We start from the raw sequence: 15,933 nt of genomic DNA on the forward strand, positions 1-15,933 counted from the left end.
CCCCAAAATTGGTGCTGTTATTAAATGCTTTTTCAACGTTTCAAAGGCATTTTGGCAGTCTATATCCCAGCGGTATTCTCTTGCTTCCTCTGTAAGTCGCGTTAATGGCTTAGCGATATCTGCAAACTTCTTAATAAACCTCCGGTAGTAAGTACATAGTCCAAGAAAACTTCTCACTAGATGTTTGTCAGTTGGTTTTGGCCATTCCTTAATGGAATCGATTTTTCCCTTATCCACGGCCACTCCTTCTTTACTGACTATATGACCCAGATAATTGACTTTACCTTGAAATAGCTGGCACTTCTTGGGGTTTAGCATCAATTGGGCAGCTTTAAGTCGATTAAAGACGTTTTCTAAATTCCTCAAATGATCTTCGAATGTCTCCCCCAAGACGATTATGTCATCTAAATAAACCAGGCATGTTTTCCAAGATAACCCTCTCAACACATTTTCCATAAGCCTCTCAAATGTCGCAGGAGCATTACAAAGTCCAAATGGCATAACGTTGAATTGCCACAATCCAGATCCTGTGGTGAAGGCTGTCTTTTCTTTATCGACTGGGTCCATTTCTACCTGCCAGTATCCAGACTTCAAATCTAAAGTAGAAAACAATTTACTTCCAGCCAATGTGTCCAATGTGTCATCGATCCGAGGCAGAGGATAACTATCTTTCTTGGTAACGTTGTTCAGCAAACGGTAATCCACACAGAACCTCGTCGTTCCGTCTTTCTTCTTAACCAGGACCACCGGAGAGACCCATGGGCTCGTAGAAGGTTCTATCACCCCGTCTTTCTTCATTTCCTGAACAATCGTTTCAGCTTCCTCTCTCTTCGCCTGTAGTAATCGTCGAGCTGTTTGACGAATTGGCTTAGCATTACCAGTATCAATTTTATGCTTAACAACGGTAGTTCTTCCCGTCTTTCCTCCTTTCGGTACGAAAATATCACGATACTGCCGCAGAAATTCCCTTAATTTCCTTTTCTCCATCTGATTTAGAGACTGTCCTGCAACTGCAACCATTTGGTCGAATTTGTCGTTGGAATTATCAGATGTTGTCGCCTGACGGATTATGGATGTCACAGGTACACAAGTTCCTACTTTTGTCTCTTTCTTTATGGTCACTGGGTAGTCGTTGACATTGATAAGTCTCACAGGAATTTCTTTAGCCGAAGTCACCAATTCCTTTCCAATTATGATTCCACGGCCAACCTCATCGTCGTGGTTCCAAGGCTCCATCATAACAGGTCTCCCTTCGTCTACAATTCCCTGTAGTCGCGCTACTATGATCGTTTCGCTTCTCGCAGGCACGACTGTATCTTCTGTAATGGCTGCTTGCACAGTGTTGTCATTATGTGGATGGAGAAATACCTCCTCGTTGCCAACTTTGATTACCTTATTCTTAAAATCCAATTGGAATCCATGCATATTCATTACGTCCATTCCTAATATAACATCCTCTTCGATGTCAGCAACTATAACAGTATGGACAAACTTTTCTGCCCCAATTCCCAATTGTACCTGGATTTCTCCATGAATGTTGGCATTTTCACCTGTAGCGGTCCGAAGTCGTAACCTCGTTGGTAACAGTTTCTTTCGGCTGTTTATAACTGTCGGGCGTATAATGGTTCTGGTCGCTCCGGTATCCATCAACAACGTATGTCTTTTACCATTTATTTCTCCATCTACATATACACTATCTTCACGACATTTCAAAGAAGCTATTAGTATAAGAGGGTCTTTGGAAAAGTTCCGGGTCGAAGCTGCTCCCCTAAAGCCGACTCGTTCTGGTTTTTCCGATGGTGAGTTTCTTGATTTTATGGTCTTCGTTTTCTTGCATGTCATGCTTTTTATCAAATTAAAGAGCTGGTCAAGTTTATCTTCATCTCCTTCCTCTTTTACAGTCCTAACTTTACTGTACCCGCCAGAGGCCTGCGTAGCTGACTCGTATTCGAGGGCGGCGGATAAGACATCAACCAGCGTCTTGTGACGAGCTAATCGTAGTGTTCTCTGCATTTCATGATCACGAAGACCATCAATAAACGTTTGAACGGCCAATTTTTCCATCATGTCTTCGGGAGCTGTTGGATAAGCATATCGTACTAATCTGGCAATATCTACCTCATATTCTTGAAGAGCCTCATCTTTCTTCTGTCTACGATTTTTAAGCTGCGACTGATATACATGCTCCAAATGTTCGTGGCCATATCGCATATTTAACCTCTTCTTCAGTTGTTCGAAATCATCCGTCTCCTCTACGGCTATGGTCTGAAGCACATCTAAGGCATCTCCTCGAAGAGCGATAGTCAGGTTTACAGCCTTTTCTTTTTCAGACCATCCATTCGCTCTTGCGGCTGATTCGAACTGTTTCATGTAGTTGTTCCATGATGATTTTCCGTCGAAAGTTGGGACTTTAACGTGAATAGAACCTCCACTTCCTTCAAATTTCGGCCGTGTCTCCAACTTAAATTTCGTCTGGTCTTCTTTTATCTCCACTGTAATTGGATTGTTTCCTCTCTCTGCTGTCCTTGTTTCCTCCATCTTCCTTTCCATCTCTTTAATCTTTTCTTCGAAGGCCGACATATCGGCAGCAACTTGGTTTTTTATCGAAGATATTCTATCGTCGAGGGCAGACATCTCAGAAGTTACTTTAGAGATTTCCAAAGAGATATTAGCAGAGACTTTGCTTTCCAGCGAAGAAATCTCGTTAGAAACTTTGTCTTCCAAAGAAGCGATGTCGCCGGAAACTTTGTTCTCTAATGATGCGATGTCACCAGAAATTTTGGCTACATCACCGGAAACTTTGGCTACATCACCAGAAACTTTCGAAATCGACGAGAGGACAGCATCTTCAAATATATAAGTCTCTGGATCTAGTCCTTCTTTTAGCAAAGCGTTCTTTAGTCGTTGGACTAACTCAGCCTTTTTTCCGGTAGAAGCTAATTCTCTGTCTTCAAGATGTCTTCTTAAATTAGTCACTGTCAGCTCATAAATCGTAGCCATTTTCACAATTTATTTTATATTCACTTGTAATTTATTTTCGCAATTTATCTAAGTATTCCACTGTTCTGACACCATTTGTTGTGAATTTATTAAAAGGTTCAATATTTATAACACTTACGGATTTAATTTATTTCTTTATTTATATTAACTTATCTGACAATAATTTATTATATCCGTACGTAACAAATTCGCGAGCGCGGGTCTTGAGAATTAATTGTCCCTCCATAACCAAAATTCCTCTATAAATATAAAGTCCTGTTATTCGAGAATGAAAACAGTTGTTTCTCGAAACACATCGAACATAGACCGCTGTTTTGCTGAAAGGCCTTCTAGACAGAGCGGCGAATTGTTCTCAGAACCGGTATGGTTAAATTGGCTTGTCTCCAGAAGGTTCGAATTGTTGATTTTATTACAAAGGGGGACCCATCGTGTGTCAGGTAGGCATTACCTAAAAAATACGTGAATGAATGAAAATATTAGTAATAAATATATTTACGGTTTTGGGTCAGAATTTATCGTAACACTATCATACATGAGCTAAGACAATAATATCTAGCTCAGATGAACGTTTAATCAAGTACAGTTGATTCCTTCGTCGTCTAATACTTGGAATATTGAAGTGATTTGAATAATTTTAAATATGAATGCTATCTATTTTGAAAGATACTGAATATTGTTATTTTCTAGATTTTTTTAAGTTTGACTCGGTTTGTACTACCACCGGTAGTACAATAAATAAATAAAATAAATAAATAAACAACGGTAAACGTTGTTTATTTATTTATTTTATTTATTTATTTATTAACGGATATACCATTTACATTGGAACAAAATATATTATATAAAATTTTTCAAGTCCATAACATTAAAAAATAATTAGTAGAGTTTAACAAAAACTAATAATTAACTTGAATACAAAGTAAATTGTTCTAAGGACCGGAAAAATAAGTCCAGATCACTTTGGTACCTATTATATACTCTCTCAATTTATCAAATTATTAGAAATTTTGTAAAGGAATATTAGACAAAAATAATCTTTTCGTCGATTCATGGAAACCATTTTCAAGTGATCAGCTATCATACTATAGCTGTATGGGACAGAGAGGTCATGAGAAGCACTACGGTAATGATAATGTTTACCAAATTTATGCTGAACACGATCGAGCTTGTCTATAGATGTTTGATAGTACGGTCCCCATACAACTATTCCATATTCTAGTCTGGAGCGATTGAGAGTATTAAAAAGAATCGGTAAAACAAAACATGAAAATTGAGAAGTGTTTCTAGTTATAAACCCCAATTGTTTAAATGCACTGTTTACTGTGACCTCTAGATGCTTACAAAATGTTAATTTACAAATAAATAGACACCCAAATCCTTAACACAGTCCTGCCTAGACAGCTGAGTGTTATCAATGCTATAATCGTAATTTAAAATTGTTTGCTTCCTGTGAAAAGTAATAACACAACACTTATCAATGTTCAATTTTAATTCATTTAGTTTGCACTAATCGCTAAATCTGCTGAGATCCTCTTGTAGCTGAATTTGATCATACTGACAAGTAATGACTTTATAATTTTTTTTATTATCAGCAAAGTTGAGCAATTTTGAATACTTAATGACTTTCTCAACATCGTTAACAAAGAGGACAAAAAGTAGAGGACCACAATGTGACCCCTGTGGTACTCTAGAGAGGACGTCAACAGATTGAGACAACACACCATTTATCTTAATACTCTGGGTATTACTCATAAGAATCATTGGTACTATCATACCAATCAAACCATTTGCCAGTTATACCAATGGCTCCTAATTTACTGATTAAATAACGATGATTTACTGTATCGAATGCCTTTGAGAAGTCAGTATAGATGCTGTCCACCTGGTACTTCCTCTCAAAGGCACCCAATATATCATCTTGGTAGATCAACAAGTTTGACACTGTCCTCCTTCCCCTTTGAAAGCCATGCTGTTGGGGCGTTATTATATTATTTGTTAGTTTTGATAAGTGAGAAGTCACTAGCTTGTCGAGAAGTTTTGGGATTGCTGACTGTATGCAAATTCCTGGGTATTTTTCAATATATTCCCTTTTACCTGACTTAAAAATGGGAACAATATAACTGTTCTTCCAGAAAGAAGGGAACTCACCAGTCATAAGAGATAAATTAAGATATTTTAGGGACATAGTAAGAGAGCATTCTTCTTCTTCTTAAATTGCCCTCTCCTCAATTGAGGTTGGCTACTACAATTTTAAACTCTTCTCTATCTTCAGCTGTTCTTATTAGCTGTTCAAAATTTAGCCCTGTCCATTGTCGGATGTTTCTGAGCCACGATAGTCTTTTCCTTCCTAGGCCTCTCTTTCCCTCGATTTTTCCTTTCACCTTAAGTTGGGCATATTGGTACTTATTATTTCTCAGTATGTGGCCTAGGTATGATGTTTTTCTAACTTTTACTGTGTTAAAAAGTTCTCTTTCCTTGCCTATTCTATGCAGCACTTCTTCGTTTGAGGTATGCGATGTCCATGAAATTTTGAGTATTCTCCGGTAGATTCACATTTCAAAGGCCTCCAATTTATTTACGATTGATGTTTTAAGGGTCCGCGTTTCAACTGCATATAGAAGAGTCGACCAGACGTAGCATTTTGATAAACGTAGTCAAATTTCGAGTTTTATTCGAGAATCACAAAGCAGTTTTTTTATTTTTTCGAAAGATTTTCTGGCCTGTTCTATTCTCGATCTTATTTCTAGATCAGGATTTAGGCTGCTATCGATCCAACATCCCAGGTACTTAAATCTATTGACCTGTTCTAAAATGTGCCCATTAATTGTGCAAGGTTGAGGTACGTTTTGGTTTTTTCGGATTGACATCACTTTGGTTTTTTTAATGTTTATTTTCATACCAAATTGCTCACAGGTCGAGTTGGTCTTGTCGATGAGTCGTTGTAGACCTAAGTCGGAATCCGCAATTAACACTGTATTATCGGCGTATCTGATACTGTTGATATTTACGCCATTCACTTTGACTCCATCCTTGGAATCCTCCAATGCTTCTTTAAATAGAAACTCGGAGTAAAGATTAAACAGCAGAGGCGACAGAACACATCCTTGTCTAACTCCCCTCCTAATTTCTACTTCTGTGGATGTGGAACCTTCGATCCTAACTCTGGCGTTTTGGTTCCAGTAAAAGTTTTTTAAGAATTTGATGTCTTTTCCATCTAAACCAACTTCTTGCAAACGTTCTAATAGTAGGTCGTGTCTTACTCTATCAAATGCTTTTTCGAAGTCTATAAAGCATATAAATATACTTTTCTGTTGGTCGTAGCATTTTTGGGCGAGAACTAGTAAACTGAACAGGGCTTCTCTCGTTCCCATACCGGCTCTGAATCCAAACTGATCGTCTCAGATGATTGTGTCGCACTTTCTATAGATACGATTATGTACGATTTTTAGTAGGACTTTTACTACATGACTCATAAGGCTTATCAGACGGAACTCATTGCAGTGTTGTGGCTTTGGCTTTTTTGGTAGTGGGATGAATATTGACTCCAGCCAATCTTAGGGTATTTTACCTGTATCATAAATGCGATTGAATAAAAGGACAAATATTTCGATATTTTCTTCGCTGATTAATTTTAACGTTTCTGGGTATATTCCCTCTGGACCTGGGCTTTTATTTATTTTAAGATGATTAATTGCATTTATGATTTCAGATTTCAGAATTGTTGGCCCTTCGTTGTTATTTTCCAATCTTGGTTCTTCTCGTATGTCGTGAAAAAGAATTTTAATATAGTTTTCCCATTTTTTCAGTTTATCTTCCGTTGATTCTAGCAGTTTGCCATCCGTGTTCAGCATGGTGTGAAAAGTCGTTCTCTTGGTAGTCGATGTAAACTCTTTTACCTTTTTATGTAAATTAAAAAAATCGTGCCTTTGTTGTAGTTTTTCTATTTCCACGCATTTTGTTTCCAGCCATTTCTCTTTTGCTTCGGTTATTTTTTTTCGAATTATACTATTTAGTCTTTTGTATTCTCCGTCCTTGTCATTTTTTCCTTTAGATTCTCTTCGTTTGTTCATTAATTGTAAAATCTCTTCTGTCATCCATTACTGTTTGTTATTTCTAGGTGTTACTTTTAGATGTTTTTCCGTTACATTGTTCATTTGTTCTTTAATAGTTTTCTACAGAACGTTTATGTCATCGTACTCGCTAATTCTATTGTGGTCGATATTTCCTAAATTTTTGTTTAATTCTTTATTTAATGTCTGATGTATGGTGTCGCTTTTCAATAATTGGATGTCTAATAGTTGGTGTTGAGGTTTTTGTTTCTTTATTAGTTTCCATCTTGCGCGAACTTTTGCAACAACAGGATTATGATCGGAATTGATGTCAGTTCCAGGATATGTTTTTGCACTGATGATTGCATTGTGATATCTTTTTTTGACCAGTATGTAATCTATTTGGTTAGAGAGAGCATAGACAGTGCTTTAATAATACCGGTGGGATTCCATCAGGCCCCGAGGAGAATTTGTTTGGAAGTTTTCTTAATTCATCAAACACTGATATAGTATGAACTTGAATTAGGTTTACAGGGTCAACGTGTCTGACACAGTTTTCAAAATCTGGAATGGGAGCACCTTTATCATTCTCATATACACTAGAGAAGAACTCAGCAAAAAGGTTAGCAATTTCGATATTGCCTTGTGCCCTTCTGTCACCTAGATACATTTCTTGGGGGGTTTGAGGCTTGAGGGAAGATTTACGAAGTCTGCCAATGTATCCCCAAAATTCCCTGGGGTTATTACTAAAATTTTTTTCAAGAGACGAAAAATGTTGTTTCTGACAAAGTGTATGTTCAACTTTACATTGATTACGCAGATTATAGAACAATAAGTAGTCCTCGTTTGATTTAGATAACTTGAACTTCAGATGAGCTTTTTTCTTTTGAATAATAAGATCTTTAAGTTTTATTGAGAACCAAATTGGGAACTTGTAGGAACACTAGACAGTCTTTATAGGAACAACAATATCTAAACACTGATACATATTGCTGTAAAATATTTGACAAGCCTCATTTATATTATTTCAATGGTATAATGCATCCCAATTAACTGAAGACAGATAAAGGTTAACAGAATTAAAATTACAGTTTTTGAAATCATAAACGTAGGCTTCATAAAAAACCGACTCTTTAAAATAGCCAATAGGGATGAAAAATTCATATGGCTTATGCCTGAATGATTCACAAAACAATGGATCTACCGGCTCACACACTTTTAGATCAGGTAAATGTGAAAAAATGAGATCCAGGAATGTTCCATGTCTGTTTGGTATATTATTGCAATGATGGAGATTTAAAAATGCAAAAGATTCACATACTGTATTCGCATGAAAGCCATCAGGAAGTAAGGTAGATAAATAAACCCCGTTTTGATTATTAGCCCATTGAGCATCTCTCAGGTTGTAATCGCCAGCCAAGATCATTAAACTTTGTGGATGTTGACTTATCAGTTCCTCAAGAAAGGTGCAGTGATATTTATATACCTCAGCTAATGAACTAGGTGGTATATAGACTCCTCCTATTATAAGCTGATCATCATTAAGTTTAACTTCCACAAAAAGTTATTCTATGTCAAACAAATTTGGCTTACTTATTAGTTTAGAGGATAGGTTTTTCTTGATTGCAATGTACACTTCTCCGCTCACAATGTCCAATCCATGCTGATAGCGGTCCTGTCTATAAACATTATAGTTTAATAGATCAGTCTCACTAACCAGAAACTTTTCAGATAGCCAAGATTCAATTAAAATAATATTATAATAATCATTTAGTAGCAAAGAGTCCCTTAACTGACAGAGTTTAGTTCGAAGTCCGCCAACATTGTGAAAGTAACATTTTAGGCTACTTCTCAGTTTTTTGGCAGGTTAACTGTTATTTGATGAGTTGATGTGTTGGCTAAGGACTGGATTTCGGTAGCATCAACGTTTCTATGGTAGTTAAACACAAACTTCCTGAAAAGGACATCTGGGGGCCAAAAATCACTACTATTCACTATTGTCTCGTACTCAGTAGGAATTCCAAATCTAAATGAGTTAAATTCTTCATTAGATTTTAATAGTTTTACATAAATGTCTTTTTCATTACCAATATTGGCAGCTTTTTTTATGTAATCTTTTACAACGGACTCACCAACAGAGTTTTGCACCCTACCTAGGTAAAACCATGAGCGTATAATATGATTTGCTTTGAGCACACCTTTTAATTGGTCTGAGCAGGCGCCAGTACCGCAAAATAGTGCATATGAAGATTTTCTGGGAGCATTATGATGGGTAGCTTCACTGGGCCTGGAATTACTCAAGAGAGACTGCGTAACACTCGGCACAGCAGAACTTATGACTGATGCAGAAGAAGGTTTATCACTGATTTTGAGTGGGTTCATTATCAATTTGACTTGTCAGTAAGGTTTGTCTATTCAGCACAATCTCTTGTTGGACTTTTTGTATAGCCATATTCAAATCACCTTCGATGGAACTTGATCCGAGTGATTTTTAAACGCTACTGAATGATTATTCGAATGTTTGGTGTTATTTGAAAAACTCTTCGTAATTATGTGTTACTTCGTACGATGTTACCACTTGGGATTAATTCATAAGGCAATCTGATCGAGTGACAAAACCATCAGTAAAAAATTTCCACAACAGAAGTTTTGACGTTGACGAATCATTTTGTTTATGCAGAGACCACCATTTTCTCGGAGGCGTAAACAGAAGGATAAACGAGTTAGTATAGCGTAAAGTATCCACAAGTTATTAGTGGTCCTGAGAGGCTGTTGTTTGTACTGTAAGAGCTTAAACTAAAGACTACGTTCACACTATTTATATGTGTGAAAAAGGAAAGGAAATTTTCTCCCAATATACTGAGGAAACGCTGAAGGCAAGCCTAGTGAGTGATTTTCGTCCTAAAGAGGTTCTCTTTAGTGATGAACCGCGATTGGCAGAGTTCGTGCCTAGCGACATGCAGGGTGTACGAAAAATTTCTCAAAATGTCCCGTTCAACGCTCTCTACAAGGCTAAAAGCGAGAAATCCGACGCATGACAACACCGAAAACATAAACAATAGCAGACAGTTGGATAGTTAATACCGCCAATATATTTATAGATACCTAAACTGACACTTTAATCAGAGCTTTAAGTAAAGCAAACAAAATAAATCTACCGAAAACCCCACAAATATGCAATCTATCGATAAAACAATAACAACAAATACACAACTAACTATACACAAATTTCAACCATAAACCTAAATCTTTCACCTTTCCAATACCGTCAAAACCAAAGTGCTCTAAGTATAGTGGCGAGTACACAGCCTATTCGACTAAGTGTTTATTCGGAAAAGAGACACCCAAACTATCCCAAGAAATACAACTCGTTTCTACCAAAAGGTCTTCTTGTAACTTTTATGAAACTTAAATTTTCATCAAACATGAAAAATCTAATAAAATGCTCCGTTTTGATTCTCAATATTCTCTGTGCTCGTCGCCAATTAGAGCTAGACACTACTAATTTGACACATCATACGATCATACTCATAAACCACAGTAACAAGAAAACAGTTTTCTTTCACTAACAATACGCACTGATGAATGGAAGGCATTCTGGGTGCAGTAAACAGTCAGGATCTTGCAAGAAAGCGCCTCTTTATTAAACATGTCCTCCAAAATAATACATCTGAATCCTAGCTTTTACCAACACACTTTCAAATAAAAATTCATCCTTCGTAAGATACTCCATAATCCGCCGTACCCACAGCCGCTACCATACCCATATAATCCTTACCAATGAAGACTTTCTGCCAGAGAAGACTCGACCTAGAAAACAACGACACTCTTACTATAATATTTTATTAAAAATATCCCCTTTAACCATTACAACGCATCCTTTATTATTATTTCTTCAGTCTTAATAAGGCCCCTTATCCTTGGAGATTTTGAAACGCCACAAAAATTTAATTTAGCGGTACAATAACAAACCGTGCAGGCATCAGCCTCAGTGACTTTATTGACCAATTCACAGCATACACACCCGTGAACTCCCATATTTTAATAAGTTTAAAATATTCATTATTACCCTTATCATATAGTATTATAAACACCTACAAAATTTCATAATAATAACAAGATATAAAAACGCCGATACAAATATTTTGTATCAAACAATGCAAATTAGAAACTTAAATCGATTTTGACAGTAACAAAAAACTTGATTTAGCAGTCCCCAAAATGAAAATCAATGATTAGACACCAACTGACCTATAAACATGTAACTCCAATCCATCAAGTAAGAACGCTTCTTCGTCAATTCAAAAATTTTCGGAACCTCTTAATCAAAATATAACATTGTTCTGAAACTATTTTCTTGTGAATCTTAATAGCCCAGTCTGGTTAAAAAAAAAAGATGGAAAAATGTTTCGCAGATATCTGAAGCTTTTAAGACATAGGTGGGGGATACTAGATGATGAATAGATGAAAAGATACTCCTAGTTTTACCTTGAGTTTTTTTTAAGCAATAATTTATGGTCACAATTTGAATTTTTGTCTATAAATTTTTTCCCTTATATTTTAAATAAACAATGTTTATGTCATTTTTTTATGTCAAGAATATCTTTATTTTCCCGTTTTTTTAATTAAAATTGATAAATAATTTACAGAGATATTTGCAAAAAAGCAGTTTTTTTGCACTAATTTATAAATTTTATTAATTTTTTTATTAACAAAATAAAATGGTATTATTACATTTAAACATCAAGGAATTACCATCTTTTAGATTTGTGCTAAATTTCCCCCCGAACAGTCAAATATTTTATAAGTTATTTAATTTGTTTATCCCTGAGGCTAATGATTTAAACTATTGAGCTTGCCCTATGCATGATGCTAGATACATTCAGCAAATTTCATAGGATTCTTTAAGACTTAGACTATCTCAGAAGTTAAATGCATATTGAGTTTTCATCGAAATTATTTACAAAATAAACGTTTGAAAAAGGGGTATGTTTTTTACTTATAAATAATTGTAATAACTTCTATATTGTTCAAGCTACAGACTTGTACGTACAACCATTGGAAAGCTGGTAAAAAAGCTCACATGAAAAAATAAAAAACCTTCTATGACCAATAGGAACGAAGTTGGTGACTTTTTTTAAAAAAATCATATCTCCATTGTTTATAAACATTAAGAAGTAAAATTTGCACAAATTTTGAATGAAAATCTAAACTGTATATTGAAACTTATAGCTATAAAATTTATCTAATTTTTCGAAACGACGGTACTTCCGAAAGATCGACATAGGAAATTGGAGAGGATATCTGTTTCAGCTCCGTTTTTTTTTCGGCATCGGAACTTCAAATTGCAACACGCAAGAAAAATTTATATTATATCGGCTTCCTTTGCAGCCTCTTTTTTTTATTCTGGGGTAGCTCGTCGAAATATGAATAACAACATAGTTTTCACTGGCCGGAAAATATGGGAAAACTCGGAAAAATTGAGTCCATTTAAAATTCACCCTAAATACTTACTTTTTTTAAATTTGCTCGAATAGTCTGTCGCAGTATTAATAATGATGACATAATTTTCACCCCCCATAAATCTCGGAAAATCCCGGAAAATCAACATATGTTTTTTCATTTTATATCAATGATGTAATAATACTTATATATTTTATAAATTAAATTTCAGGTAATTTTTTACACATTATATTCCTTGTATTAATTATAATTGTTTGTATTTTTATAATTAACAATATTGCTTTTTATTCTATTTTTCTTACGAATATGATATACAATATTAATCTAATCTGCCTTACTGCTTTGATAAAATAAGTCGATTGTTTCATTACTTGCCTTATTAAATTTTGCAATGTTCATTGAACTTTACTTTTTTTATTTTCTTTACATACATTGGTGTAAAAGTTAAAATTTGGTTTATTTATTCGACTTCACTGTCAGGTCTGAACCTTTTTGGTGCAGGTTGTTTGTCTTCACTTATTAAGTCAGTCTTTCCATACATTAACATATTAATGGGCGATCTTAATACCAAGGTGGATCAAGGTAAGGTAGGAGAACAAGTAGGAAAATATGGGCTTGGAAACAGAAATGACAGAGGAGATCGATTGATTCAATTTTGCCAAAGTGAAGATTTCGTAATAACAAATACCTTTTTCAATTTACCTCCTCGACGGTTATATACATGGACATCTCCACAATATACCAAAGAAAAAATAGTGAGAAATCAAATAGACTACATTATGATAGCAAAGAGGTATCATAATGCTGTTAAATGTACTAAGACGTACCCAGGAGCTGATATAGGCTCAGATCATAACCCGGTAGTTACTTTGATAGAGGCGAGACCAAAAAAAGATTAGAAGACCACACAGAAAGGCACTAGATTTAAATAAACTTAGAAACAAAAATATACGACAAGAAACAGGAGAAGAAATAAATGAAAACCTCCGTTCAGTGCAGCAACAAATTAACGATACAAACAAGGTTAACCAAAAATTAAAGTACATAAATACAGCTATACAAACAGCAGGAAAGAAACATCTTACAAATACAACAACAAAGAATAAGGGGTGGATGACACAAGATATACTAGACTTGACGGAACAAAAAAGAAACATGAAGAATTACCCAGACAAATACAAAGAAATAAATAAACACATAAAAAAGAGAATAAAAGAAGCCAAAGAAGAGTGGATTAAAGAACAATGTGCAGAAATGGAAACCTATGAGAAAAAGTACGATGCGTTCAATATGCACAAAAAAGTAAAAGAGATAACAGGAAGCATAAAGAAATGCCAAATAGGTAAACTTAAGGACAAAGATGGAAATCTTATTGTAGATCTAGAGAATAAAATAAAAAGATGGACAGAATACCTGAACGAATTATTTGAAGACAATAGAAACAACTTAACTTAATCAATGCAACTGGGCCAGACATATTGAAAGAAGAAGTAGAATACGCAATAAGAAACGCTAAAAATGGAAAAGCAAATGGACCTGATGAAATTCCTACAGAACTGTTGAAGCTTTTGAATGATAAATCCGTAACCATAATATTAAATTTTGCAGCGAGGAGCTAAAACAGTTTCCCCTCCACTTTCCTATGTCCATCTTTCAAAAGTAACTTCGTTTCGAAAGGTTTTAAGTTTCGAAAAATTGGATGAATTTTATAGCTATAAAATTCAATATAAAGTTTAGATTTTCATTCAAAATTTGTGCAAATTTTACTTCTTAATGTTTATAAACAATGGAGATATAATTAACAAAAAAATTGTCGCTAACTTCGTTCCTATTGTTTATAGAAGATTCATTTTTTTTGTCAAATGTGAGTTTTTTACCAGCTATCTAATGGTTGTACGTACAAGTCTGTAGCTTAAAAAATATAGAAGTTATTACAATTGTTTATAAGTAAAAAACATACCCCTTTTTCAAACGTTTATTTTGTAAATAATTTCGATGAAAACTCAATATGCATTTAACTTGTGAGATAGAGTAAGTCTTAAAGAATCCTATGAAATTTGCTGAATGTGTCTAGCATCATGCATAGGGCAAGCTCAATAGTTTAAATAATTAATTTAATTAATTAATTTAATTAATTTAATTAATTAATTTTTAATGTAAATGTCACATGGTGACATTTACATTAGTAAATGTCACCATGTGCAATGTTTGAAAATAGTAAATTTCAGTGCTAAGCCCATTTCATTTTTTATTTTTACCATTACCACCTGTCATTCCCAACTGTTAACTATTCACAATATCCTAACAAGAAACTCTTTAACCTACTAAAGAACATGCCCAAAGAACCGATTCACATACATGAAGCCCAAAAGCAGAGAAAAAAGATCAAAGAAAAACTCTCGAAATATGTTCCAGGTAAAGTTACCTTGCAGGTACTTGGTACAGGAGCACAAGGTGCTCCCAGAGCTTTGTATATGTTTTCAGATCAAAGCAGATATTTGTTTAATTGCGGAGAAGGGACTCAAAGACTGGCTCATGAACACAAAATGAAGTTAGCTAAGTTGGAGCATATTTTTGTTACCCAACCAGTGTGGAACAATATTGGTGGTTTGCCTGGTATTGCCTTAACAATACAAGATGTTGGGGTTCCTGAGATAACACTGCATGGACCCCCAGGACTGAATGAAGTTTTTTACGCCACAAAACGTTTCGTTGTCTTAAGAGACTTAAAAATCCATATGGCTGAATGCACCGAAGAAACTGGATTCGAAGATAATGTTTTGTCGGTGAATTATGTTCCTCTTGTAAGGAACGCAAATAAAATGGACGAATCTTCGACAGAAAACTCAGAAGATGAATTTGAGTCTAACGTGAAAGACAGTGAGGTAGAAGCGGTAGCAGACCAGGCTGACGCTTCTACATCCACCAGAAGCGAAAGAAGTAGAAAGAAACGACGGCATTCTAAGGATTCAAAGAATAATTCTAGATCAAGTTCTATAGATGCGTATGAAGATAACACTGACTATTACGCTCATGAAAGTAAGATATTCGGTTCATGAGTTAAAGTTGCTAAAGTCTGTGGGGGAGTGATGAAAATTAAAAGAGACTTTTACCTGCGTCAGGTCCCAGACATGTCAATTAAAGACAATCAAGCGATCGTTGTGGACAAGGTAAACGGTTGATATAATTATAACATGCGGTCTGGCATTGTCTAAAACATCGGGTTTGGGATGGTGTTTAGGTATGGAATAAAACGAGCTTCCACTACTTCCTGAATATAACACCGGGCTGTCATATGGTCACTATCTGAAGAAGATGTTACTCTAAATGACACTAGTGATAATAAAACATGAGTGAAAATGAGTGTGTTGGGTGCTAGGAGGACTATCGCCAACTGCGTAAAAAGATGACTGGTTGCAAT

The 15,933-nt window shown here is 35.2% G+C and overlaps 2 protein-coding genes across 2 annotated transcripts in view; both read left to right on the forward strand.

The window, feature by feature from the left end:
- The window catches only part of LOC140442220 (dynein axonemal heavy chain 10-like), a 657,946-nt gene that overhangs the window by 279,440 nt on the left and 362,573 nt on the right, over positions 1–15,933 (forward strand).
- Positions 14,711–15,571, forward strand: LOC140440898 (ribonuclease Z, mitochondrial-like). The gene has a single exon (XM_072531261.1). It carries the CDS (start codon positions 14,846–14,848, stop codon positions 15,569–15,571), a length of 726 nt encoding a protein of 241 aa, XP_072387362.1. The 5' UTR covers positions 14,711–14,845.

Source organism: Diabrotica undecimpunctata, chromosome 5, assembly GCF_040954645.1.
Source record: "Diabrotica undecimpunctata isolate CICGRU chromosome 5, icDiaUnde3, whole genome shotgun sequence".
In the NCBI taxonomy this organism is placed as follows: Eukaryota; Metazoa; Arthropoda; class Insecta; order Coleoptera; family Chrysomelidae; genus Diabrotica; species Diabrotica undecimpunctata.

Excerpts from the sequence above, each read along its gene's own strand:
- LOC140440898 (XM_072531261.1), top strand. The coding sequence starts at position 14,846 with ATGCCCAAAGAACCGATTCACATACATGAAGCCCAAAAGCAGAGAAAA.